The 11,975-nt window shown below is 44.3% G+C and overlaps 1 protein-coding gene across 1 annotated transcript; it reads left to right on the top strand.

The window, feature by feature from the left end:
* The first annotated feature begins 2,355 nt into the window (after positions 1-2,355).
* Positions 2,356-11,365, top strand: GARIN1A (golgi associated RAB2 interactor 1A). The gene is made up of 5 exons (XM_074315633.1): positions 2,356-3,411; positions 6,763-6,947; positions 7,802-8,051; positions 10,373-10,491; positions 11,026-11,365. The coding sequence occupies exons 1-5, from the start codon at positions 3,337-3,339 to the stop codon at positions 11,222-11,224; spliced, it is 828 nt and encodes a 275-aa protein (XP_074171734.1). The 5' UTR covers positions 2,356-3,336; the 3' UTR covers positions 11,225-11,365.
* The last annotated feature ends 610 nt before the right edge of the window (positions 11,366-11,975 follow it).

Here is an 11,975-nt window from a genome sequence, read left to right as displayed (position 1 = left end):
CCATGTGTCATGTTGACTTCTGCCCTTGAAATGAGTGGTTCGGGAAGGGTCTTCATTCATAGATCTGAAGTTTAACATCTTAAAACCGTGGAGCAGAAAATGCTGAAAACACTTTGTTTATAAAACATAAATGAATCTCTGAATTTGGAGGCAGGGCCAGTTGGGTCTGCCCTGCATCCACCAGTTGTCTGAGCCTTGATCAAGACTGTTACAGTCCCCTGTTGACTGTCCGCCTCTAAAGAAAAAGAAAAATGATTATTTCTTCCAGCCCCTTCACTTTCAGTCTTGGGGAAAGAGGGCTATCAGTCCAGTAGGCCTTGGCTTTTTCCTTCTGTACTTTTATCTACCAGAATGACTACTCAGTTCAGCTTGTTCTCCAGATCAGCTGGTAAAATGTCCATATCTCAAATGATTGTTTCTGTTTGTTCCCAGATCTTAGCAGCTTGGCCTTTTCACAGAAATGGAGAGTTTTTCTTTATTCTGGCATCCACCATCCCTCCATCCAATGCTCCCTCCTCTGTTGAAGCGTATCCCCTCCTCTGCCTATGGGAATACAGGCATACCTCAGAGCGGGTTGGGTTCCAGACCATTGCAATAAAGTGAATATCACAATGAAATGAGTCATGCATTTTTTGGTTTCCCAGTATATATAAAAGTTCTATGTACACTATACTGTAATCTACTAAATGTTCAATAACATGTCTAAAAATGTATATACCTTAATGAAAAAATACTTTATTGCTGAAAAATACTAACAGTCTGAGCTTTCAGCAAGATCACAATCTTTTTGCTGGTAGAGGGTCTTGCCTCGATGTTGATGAAAACTCGATATCTGCAAAGTGCAATAAAATGAGGTATGTCTGTATTCACACTCATCTTGGTGTGCACATCATTTTATATATGGTGAGTTTACTTTTGTCAAAGGATAAGAATGGAGCATGGTATCCTCTGCTAAACCAGTCTTGCCTCCTGAGTGTTCTTAAGCGCCACTACCTTAGAAGCCAATGATTTGGGCAACATTTGTGGTAGTCGTTAGTGCTGTTTATCAAGCATTTCCAACTTCCAACCTTCTGGTCCCTGGTCTTTTGTGGTCAGCTGGGTTTATGTGACATCTTTTGGTAGCATAGTACTCAAAAATATAGTTGGTTTTTTATCTCTGATTCAGGCAGTTTCATGTACGAGTAGGTGTCCTTTTCTAGATGTATTTCTTAAATTTGATACATTTTCTCATTCAGGTGCCTCTTGGACTAAATTGAGGGTTTGGTGAACTTTCAAATAGAGAGTTGAACCTTAAGTCCCTTTCCCAAGCAGTTTAATTGAAATGGTTTACTGGGGGCTACAACCATAAGGAGGTCTTTGTTCCAAGACAATTTAACCTGCTGGGAGGTTTCAACAACAGATGTGATGGCCATACCATAGTTTTGATCTTTCCTATGAGTAAGATGACCAAGTGTCTCTGTTTGCCTGGCAGGGGATTTCCTGGGATGCAGAATTTGGGGTGCTAAAACTGGGACAGTTCTGGGCAAACCAGGACAGTCACCCTACCTACACAGCTGAATTTGAATTGGTGTTTGTCATTCCAAACATTTCTCAATTTTATCTATTACCGGTTAAGAATGAGAAGCAGCTGCTCCTGTGAACCCTGCAAGTTCACTGGTTTCTGTAGTTTTTCTAGATCCCTTATGCCTGCTTGTGAGCTGGCCAGTTTCCCTCTTAGCTCATCTTGCAATGCTTTGGCAATGGCAACAGTATTCAATTCATGCAGCTAAAATTCTGTTCTTTGACTCTCTCCCAACTTATTAGATAAATTAGATTAAAGTATGTCTTCTAAGTTACTGCAGGCAACAGTTTTACCAAATACTCTGCTATTAGATAACAGTGGTTACCATCCAGCCTCCTAGAAGAGCTCTTTGCTGCCTTCCACATAAGTTAATGTCACATATAGTAGGGTTTTGTTCTGTTTTGTTTAATATGCAACACTGCCCCCTAGAGGCCAATATCAGTATCAGTCAAGGTTGGGTTACATTGCAGCAACAAGCCCTAAAATCTCAGTTGCTTAAAACAATTGCCTAAGGATGGCCTCCTAAGAGGCAGAACGGGGCTTAATCAAGGGACTTGCGTTCGCTTTCATCACACCTGCTCAGTGGAACAACACAATCAGTCTGCTGTGTCTCCCAGTTTTGCCCCTTACTGCGTTTATTCTGTCTCTGTTTCACCATTATGTATTAGACGTGGTGGAACATGGCTTGTCTTTTTAGTTTACAGATCTCCATCTCAAGCCATATCTGAAACTGGTATAGAAACTATTGTGCATCATTCAGATTCTTGAATTTGAACTTGATATTGTGTCTAAAGGGAATTCTTGAGTTGCCTCCTTTGGGGGAGAGATGGTGAATGTATTCCACCTGAAGGAGACAGAGTGAGATGAATGATTATTGACTAGAAGGTCATTAGTGGTCATCAGTAATATTCTCCAAATATTTCTGCCCTTGCTTTCCAGGCACGTGATAGAATTGCACTTCCTGACACTTTTGTGGTTGGATGGGGCCACGGATTAGTTCTGGCCAGTGAGTTATGAGTAGAAGTGACTCGTATCAATTCTTGCTTGGAGCATATGTGCTTAAGCACTGGTTGAAAAACCTCTAAAACTCTCTTTTTCCTTCCACCCCTGTGAGCAGCAATGCTCCAAAAGGAACTGTTCCATTAGTGTAGGTCCTGGAGTGGGCATGCCGTGGAGCAGAGCCCTCAACTGATCCCTGATGAACATGCGGAGAGATAAACCTCTGCTGTGTTAAGCTCCTTTGGTTTGGGGTCTTTTGTTACTGCAGCATAACTTGGCCTATCCTGACTGATACATTGCTTACAGCACCTACTGGTACCAGGCATTGACTAAGATCTCATAATTACCAACCTCAGATAACACACATAAGATAGTAGGGGGAGAAGCATGTAAACAGATAAATAATGTTTCATGGTTCTATGATAGAAATATATGTACAGGACAGTGGGTACATGAAGTTATTTGCAGGCAGGAGGTGGCTGTTAAGGAAAAGTTTCTTAGAGGATTTGAATTTTTAAAAACGAATAGATGGTCAAGTTAGGAGTTTCCCACCAGAGTGAACAGTGAGCAAGGGCATGGAGATGAGCCTACGCACAGCATATTTAGAAAACTCCAAGTACGAGTTTTAAGTCCCTATGGATTATTAGCTTGAGGCCTTAACTCTGGTGCCATCTTTTCATTTTACTACAGAGGAAACAAGGAAACTCAGTGACTTTAACAATATCATTGAACTAATTGGTGGTTGATTCCCAGGATGCAGCCCTTTTTTCAACATCATGATTTTTTTTCTCTTTCAAGGACTGTTCAAAATGCAGCACAATGTATCAATAATGAGCTGTTTCACCCCTGAGGTAATTGATATGTGGGTACAAGTCACACTTACAGAGAAAGTTTGTGGGAAGCCTCACTGTGGGGGGAAGAGCGAAGGCTGTGGGTTTCCTGAGGGCCGTCCTTGCTGTTCTGGCCAGCTCACTGCCGTCTTGGCATAATCTTGGAAGGAGTCATTTTCCACATGTCCGTGGGGGGGATTGAGTGGAAAATGGAATATGCTCCATTACTGCGAGTTTGTAGCGAGTGGCAAAGGGAGAGAAAAACCCTGTTCCTCCCTACTCCTTTCTTTCCTCTTCTTTTTTCCTTTCCTGTTGTTGCCATCACATTCCTTGATGTCATTCCTGCCATTGTGAGCCAGCAGGCCCTCCGGGACTAGAGGACAGCCCGCAAGTCATGAGGGGAGGTGGAGCTGTGGAGGGGGGGGGGCAGTGGTCACACCAACACCTTGGAGTGGGGCTGGGTCTGCGTGGAGCCCCAGGGATGGTCCCCAGCCCATTCTTCCCAAGAACCAATGAGTAAAATTAGGGGCCTCCCACCTGAGGTCAGGGAACCAGGCCCTGGAGTGGAACTTGGGGTGGAAGATGGCCTTCTTTGTAAACTGATTCACTCTCCAGAATTCAACTTGTTCTCTGACTCGGTGGTGTTTGAAAGCAACTTTATCCAGGTACCCTTGTGCAGCTCAGAGCCAGCTCTCTGTCCCTTTCGAAAATCTGTTCCCAGGGGTTGGTCCAAAAATGCTGTGGCCTTTTAAAGCCCTGGGGAGGAAAAAGCCACTCCAGTTAGAAAAACAAGAGGGTCTGGGTCGCAGGTTCACCTGTTTGTACTTATATCATGATGGGGTTCCCTGCAGGTCATATATGCTTTAAGGAAAAGACTATATATACCCTGCAAAAGGAGACAGCAGAGCTCACTATTCAGAAAGGGTCCATAGACACCCTCCTGGAGCCCCTAGTCCAAACTGCCTGGTTAGAGGAGGTGAAAGTGACTGTCAGAATGCCGGCTCTGAAATCCAACCTCCTCTCTCTCAGACCGTTTAGAAACAGGTGTTGTGGAGAGCAGGCCCCTGGATAAATTGTCCTTGCCTAGATTCTACGATCCCCAAAAGGGTGGTGATATGACCGAGGGGAGTGAGCATTTGTGGCCTGGGAAGCATGGAGCCACTGGGAGTGTGGGTCGGTCATTTCAATACATAGGACATCTTCCCAAGGTTGCCGCCCTCCTCCCCCTAGTGGTCTGGCTGGAACCTGTGCACCTGTGCTCCTTTGCAGGTATGGCATAACCAGTTAGTCAGCAAGCTGTGTGCGGGGGCAGGAGAAGCAAAGAGGGATCAGAGAGTGTCCCTGGCCAAGAAGCTTAGGAATCTGTAGGTTTTGAGAACATGCTACAAAATAGTAACTGTCTAGGAATGGTTTGGACCAGCTGATCCCTAAAGCATGAGTAGAGAGGGCGGGGCTAGGGAGCTCACAGCACTTTCTGGACTTTGGCAGTTGAAGAAGTCTTTCCAGAAGGCGGGGTCTCAAGCCATTCTTTGAGGTATTGCTGAGATGTTGGTAAGTGTAAGAGCAGGGGAGGGCATTCCAAGCAGAGGGACTTCAAGTATCTGAGGGAAGGCAGGAGGCTGGAATGCACAGGACGAGACTGCAGTCACGAATCCATTCGATGGAGTCCAAAATCGTTAGGAGTCACAGGAGAAAGAGTGGGAACATTTGAGGTGGTACTGGGCTTAATGGGGAGATCTCTTCACAGAGCAGTGAGCTACTCTCTGCTGAAGCCCCCAGATTTCAGAGAGTTTGTTCATGGCTCTGGGTGCTCCATGGTCCCCAGGCAGCTGCATGGTGAGGTGATCCGCTGGCAACCGGCAGGGGTGTGCTCATTCCTGACACACTCGGTGGAGAAGGAGCAGTAACATGGAAAATTCAGACTCGGGATCCCAAATTCTGGGCATTTCTATTTGGGTGCAATGTTTTGGCAAGAGGTTTATTCTCCTAGTGTGTTCTCTTCAGCCTAATGTTGAAACTGTTTCAATTCTCTGGATGGACAGTAAGGAAACTCAGGCTGTGCCAGGGATGGGGAAGCCTGCCTGCTGCAGTTGACCCACAGCAGAGTTCAAGTTCACTCCAAACGATCCAGCCAGCCCACGTAGTTCGTAGTTCTGTAGTTCCGCTGCTCCCTCTCTCCTCTCCTCTCCCCTCCCCTCACCATCACTGCCATCAGCTCCAAGCAGCACCACCCACAAGCATTTATTTAGCACTTACTTTCAGTATGTGCCCCCCTCTGCTGTGTCGTGGATAGGAGTTTCATTCCACAGCAAGGGCTCTGAGAAATGTCTACTTTTAAAAAATCAAAATTCACTTTTCTTGGAGCACCGTCCGGTCAGGTTTGTGGGAACTTAAATTTCCATCATTCCTGGAGCTTTCCCCTTGCCCCCAGTTCCCTCACAGGCTGCGAAATGGTCCTGATGGTCTTACAAAGTCCAGAACACTTGGAGAAAGCCCTCTGGTCTTGGGGACCTAGGGGTCACCTCTCGGATGTTCCTTACCCTGGTCCCTGTGGTTCCTCACAGATGCTTCTCTGTCTACCCTGGAGTGTGAGATGGGGGTGTCTTAGCTGGGGTACTGCTCCCAACTGTGCCAGGCATCCAGTCTCCCTGTCCTGCCGCGACACCCGGGCGCTGCAAGAAAACAGGTCCTTATGACACTCAAGACCCAGCAACAAGCCAGGCTCTCCCTCATCTTGGAGGAAGCAAACATCCCTCAAGTTGGGCTACCTGGGTCTTCCCCATTCCACAACTCTTTCCTCACTCTCCTCCCCTTCTGGAACTTTCTTCACACAATCTCCCTTCCAGACCATTAGTAACCTGTGCTGGCTTCTTCTACCCTAGCATGGAGGAATACAATTTCAGTGTCACTCAGCTTTTTCTTATTAGGTTGCTGCAAAAGTTATTGCGGTTTTTGCAATTATTATTTTTTTATTGATTTTTATTAAGCTGTTTATTAAGAAAAAAAAAGACTCGGAAAGAACCTTTGATTCTCCTCCTTGCTGCCTGAGAGATTCAGATTTTTTGCAATTATTTTTAACCTTTGAAACCGCAATTACTTTTGCACCAACCTAATACTAGTGCATCCTTTTCAAGTTCAATAACGCAGAGGACATGAAGAAGGGCAACATGGCATTCCTATTGCCAATGAGCTCATCTATTTGGGGGACCCACAAAGAGGATGGACGCAGGTCCTGGCCGGTGTCCCACACACGTGTCAGAAGCACCGGTGCTCCCAGTTTGTCACCAAGTTGAAGTGGCCCTTTCTAGCCCCTGTGTCCTTCCACCCTTGTCATCTGCGTCTTTGACCCATATACCTGGGTCTGACTTCTAGGTCACTAAGCTCGAGAACTGGATGGATGTCCGTGAAGCATCGACCACTGTGATCCTTGGGGTGACCTCCTCGGTGCCATCCTTGCCACTCCCCAACGTCCTCCTCATGGCCAATGTCACCTGGCCCCAAGGTCCATTTTCCACCTGGAGAAAACCGGGCTGTGCACCAGTTGTCACTCTCAGGAGGTAAAGAAAGGCGGCCTCAGGGAGGTACCAGAAGGGGTGGGGTGACTGACTACATGGTTTTGCAGGCGGACTTCAGATGAAAAAGGACAGTGTTCCTTGGTGTGTAAACTATGTAGGACCTCATTCATTCATTCATGTGACAAATATTTATTTAGTATCTACATGTCCCAAGCTCTGTGCTTGGTGTTATAGGTGGAGCACCCGTCCCTGCCTCAGCCTAGTTTTTGAGGATCGTGGATTCTTTTTTCATTTTGTCAATTTAGACTTAGGGGTTTCAAAAAAAAAAAAAAAGAAGGTGATGGGTACAAAAGTCAAATGGGATTATGAGGTGTTGAGATTGAAAAAAAAAACACAGTGGATGTATAGGAGACATCCATCCTTCTCCTTACTCCTTCAGCCGCTTTCAACACAGTTAATCAGGATACAGAGGGCAGAAGGGGACCTGGAAAGGGAGTCAGAAAACCTTAGTTCCTGTTCCTACTTAAGGAGAGCCAAACTTGGGCAAATCACTTAGCGTCTCTTAGCCTCCGTTTCAAAATCTGTAAAATGCAATTCATAATACTTATCTTTCCTCCATCAAAGGATTGTGGTGAGAATAACATGAGGTATTATACACCAAAAGTCAGCCATTGTTATTCACGTGGGCAGATTCTTTAACAACTAAGGCCCTGAACATCAGAGAAGAGTCAGTCTTAGTAATCATTCCCGTTCTCAGACCACACGCTCTCTCCTTTGGGCATCCCCTGAGCAGAGGTGGGAACCAGGTGAAGTGGAGCCAAGCTCTAGGTAGGCATCAGTGAGGTTGATGCAAATCCTGAGCTCCTCCATTATGCAAATTTCCTGATTGTGTCCAGGATTCTACCCCTGAAGTATGTGGAGCTGAAAATCTATGACCGGCTCCAACGCATCCTGAGAGTTAGAACAGTGACTGAAAAGACCTACTACCTGAAGCTCCACGAAAAACACCCAGAGGCTGTGTTTCAATTCTGGATCCGCTTGGTGAAAATTCTGCAGAAAGGGCTGTCCATCACCACCAAAGACCCGAGAATCCAGTTCAGTCACTGCCTGGTACCCAAGATATCCAGCAACTCCACCGAAACGTCAGTAAGTGAGGCCGTCCTACCAAGATCTGTAGAGCGCGGGGGCGGGGGTATCAGAGGCATAGCCCTTCCTTAGGATTGATGGCCATTGTGTCATGGGGGGATGAGCAGACTTCATTTTCATGTCAGTGATGCATACACCAAATTGAGCTCTACAAACATAAAGTGCAAATTAATTTAGTTTTCCTAAAAAAGAACGATAAACTATTCAACTCATTAAAAAATTCCTTTGCGCTTTTTTTTTTTGGTTTTATAAAAGAATAATGCTCACTGAACAAAATCAGAAAAATCACTCCCATTTCTCTTTAGCTCCAAGCAATCACTTTGGCTTCTTCTACCCTAGGATGGAGGAATACAATTTCAGTGCCACTCAGCTTTTTCTTACTAGCACATCCTTTTAAAGTTAGATAATGCAGAGGACATGAAGAGTGGCAACATGGCGTTCCTATTGCCAATGAGCTTGTCTATTTGGGGAAACCCACAAAAAGGATGGATGCAGGTCTTGGCCAGCCCAGTGTCCCATGCACATGTAAGAAGCACAGGTGCTCCAAGCTTCTCTTTCATTTTAAATTAATTTTTTAAATTAAAGTTTTCTTCTACTCTTTTAATTTTTAATTTATATTTTTGAGGACATTATATATATATATATATAATATATATAATATATATATATAATATATATTATATATATATATTATATATATATAAATCATAAGTGTCTGGACGCTGATGGTAATCATTTTTAGTACCTCTTGTAATTGCAGAAGTCAAACGTGACTTGTATTCATCTTTTGTTATCGGTATATATATTATTACAATTTTAATCATTTTTTTCCTTAAAATGTGTGTGTGTATATATATATATACATATATATATACACACACATACACATTTCTGAATGTTGCTTTCTTTTCATTTACATTATATCATAAGCATTTTTCCATTTCTTTTAGAAGGTCTTTGCACACATCGTTTTGATAATTTCATGCCATTCAGTTGTATGAATGAATGAAAATTTACTTCAGCATTCCTCGAATATAAAACATTTAGAGTTGTTTCTAAATTCTCATTATTGTATATGATGCTAAAACCATCATTTATATGCATTGCCTACAGTTTTGATTGTTTTCTCAGAGTAGATTTTTAGAAGTGGAATTCAAAGGGTATGGACATTTTTAAAGCTCTTGATACATATTGCAAGGTTATTTCCAGAAAGTTCACATCAAATTATACTCTAATAATATAAGCATGTCTGTGTCACTGTATCCTTATCATAATTGAAAAGTATGAATTTTAATAAATTTTCTAATAATGATAAGTTAAAAAGTGGTATCTCTGATTTCCAATGAATTTGAACATTGTTACTTTTTTTTTCTTTTTGCACTGTCTATTGTGTTCTTTGGCCATTTTTCTGTCAGCAGCCTTGTGTTTTTCTAAATTGATTTATAAAATAAAGCTTTTTATGCATCAAGAATTTTAACCCTTTTTTTAAAAAGATTTTCTAGGGGGAAGGGGAACAGGACTTTATTGCGGAACAATGTGTACTTCCAGGACTTTTTTCAAGTCAAGTTGTTGTCCTTTCAATCTTAGTTGAAAGGTGCAGCTCAGCTCCAGGTCCAGTTGCTATTGTTAGTTGCAGGAAGCACAGCCCACCATCCCTTGTGGGAGTCGAGGAATCGAACCAGCAACCTTGTGGTTGAGAGGCCACTGGCCCATGTGGGAATCCAACTGGCAGCCTTCATCATTAGGAACACAGAGTTCCAACCACCTGAGCCACCTGGACGGCCTGAATTTTAACCCTTTAATCACAAGTTTTTGAAAGTATTTCCCCCAAGGATTTGCTTTTCCCTTTCAGTTTATTTAAGGCTTTTTTTTTTTTTTTTTAATCTTTATTCTGACACACAGAAGGCCTTCCCAGGACCTGCTTAGGGTAGAAGCACAGGAAGGAAAAGCTTGATAAATTAGATTTCCTAAAATCTTGAGATTTCGGACTCTAAACAGTTTCCTTCTCTCATTTAAGCTTTGTACTTTAGGTATGCCATCCCTGACTTCGAAAGTCAGCTTTTATAATGCTACTGCCCTGGTTTGTAAAGTTCAGATGTGGAGCTCTGGGTAGAGTAGCCCCAGCAGCCCATCAGAGAGAGGAAGTGATTCTGCCGGGAGCCCCATTTTTGGTCTGATGATTCTGGGGCTTCATGTTTAAGGAACAGGTTCCCAGAGCTGAGCTGGAAGACTCACGTGAGTTCCTTCACGTTCTGGCCTGAAGAGGTCAAGAACTACCAGGGAGCCAACCTGGTCATCTGACTGTAAATTTCTCCATCCAGCCTGAAAGCAGCCTCCCGTCGTCCTCCCAGCCCAGCGAAAACTGCATGCTGTTAGCAGCTGAGCAGACCAGTGGCAGTCTCTTCGATTTCTCAGGAAAGTCCCAGCTCACAGCAGACAGGTGGGTCCTCCGTGCATTGCAGGCAGCTCTCATGCCCCCTCCTGCAGCATAGAACCGTGGGTAGGGTCAGGGTTTTTTTCTAGATACCAAGTGGTTGTGATTTTTAAGAAGGTGTTATTGTTTTGGAGAACATCTTAAGGTTTTCTTTGCACTTATTATGCTAACTCCAGGCAGGTTATGGTTGGGGGGCATCAGACAGCTCCCGGTGGGTTTAGATTTTGCCTTTGAGTCATAACACTTTAGGTTTTCAACCCATGAAAGCCATTTGGGGGAGTGTCTGTTCCACCTCAGTTGAGCAGGACTTAACTCCAGCCTCCCTCCTGCCTGGCTTTCTCCACTCAAGTCATTCTTAGGTACATCATACCGTGTATATGTATTGTCACTGCCAGCCATTTCCACATTCACATTTGTGTTCAAGGCACTCATGCTGGAAAAGACATAATTAAAAAGCAGTTTTTAAATTAGATCTTTTAACAGTTTGTTTCCTGTTCTTTTATTGCTTTCAATGACCCCAAAATTCCTGGGTTCCAACAGAAACACCGACACTGCCATTGAAATCTACGATTCCAGCAGCTACAACAAGACACCCTCACCAGTGGCATCTCCAGTCAACTTGACTATACCCATGAGGGCCGCCTTGAGCCACAGCCTCTGGGAACAAGAGAATCCAGATGAGTGCTTCCTGCAGGCTCCTGCAGCCAGTTCCCTAGGAGAGAACTTGTTGGGACCCTGACACCTAGCAAAACAGGGTGGTCTTGTGTGTGCATGGGTTACAACCTCCTATAAAGCTGTTTTCCCACTGTGGGCCAAATGACCATGGGAGAGGTAAGATGGTGTTTGTAGCAAGGTGCTTCTGTACTTTCACAGATGAACCTCCAAGTGAGTTCCTAATTGTTGTAGGTTGTGTTGAGGGGCGGGGGGGTGGTGGGGGGGGGAGCTCCACACTGGGGAAGGGCTGATTAAGAGCAGGAGCTCACTCCTTGGGAAAAATTATTGGGCAAAACATTCCATCTGCTCAGTGAAAATCTCAAGGCAGCCAAGCAAAGCTAAGAAAGCCAGTCTAGAGGAAAGGGCCTGGGGAGAAATCCAACTTCCTCTTTCAAATGGAGAGGGGAAAACAGAGGCAGGGCTGCTCCAAGCCCAAGTGAAAAAAGTCCTGAGAATGTTGGTGACCAACTGGGAGGTGCCTTTGTGTGGCCCCACTTACCTCAAGCAAGAAATTGAGTGTTTACCGCCCCACTCCCTATGCTAGTGTAAAGCTATGGAGGCTCACCCTGGGCTGTGCACACTTTGGTTGCTAATGAATACATGGTTTCTGGTAAGGAAGACGGTGACCACCCATCACCGGAAGTCCTGGTGGGTTTGATTCTTTTTACCCAGGACCTAATGAAAGTAAACTGGAAGACACAGTGTCTGTGATATCAGGGACAGGGCAGGGATTTGGGCCAACCTCTGGACAAGTGGGGAATATTTACCTGGAAAAT

This window comes from Rhinolophus sinicus, linkage group LG11, assembly GCF_036562045.2.
Source record: "Rhinolophus sinicus isolate RSC01 linkage group LG11, ASM3656204v1, whole genome shotgun sequence".
Classification (NCBI taxonomy): domain Eukaryota; kingdom Metazoa; phylum Chordata; class Mammalia; order Chiroptera; family Rhinolophidae; genus Rhinolophus; species Rhinolophus sinicus.
This window is presented reverse-complemented; position numbering and strand designations above follow the sequence as displayed.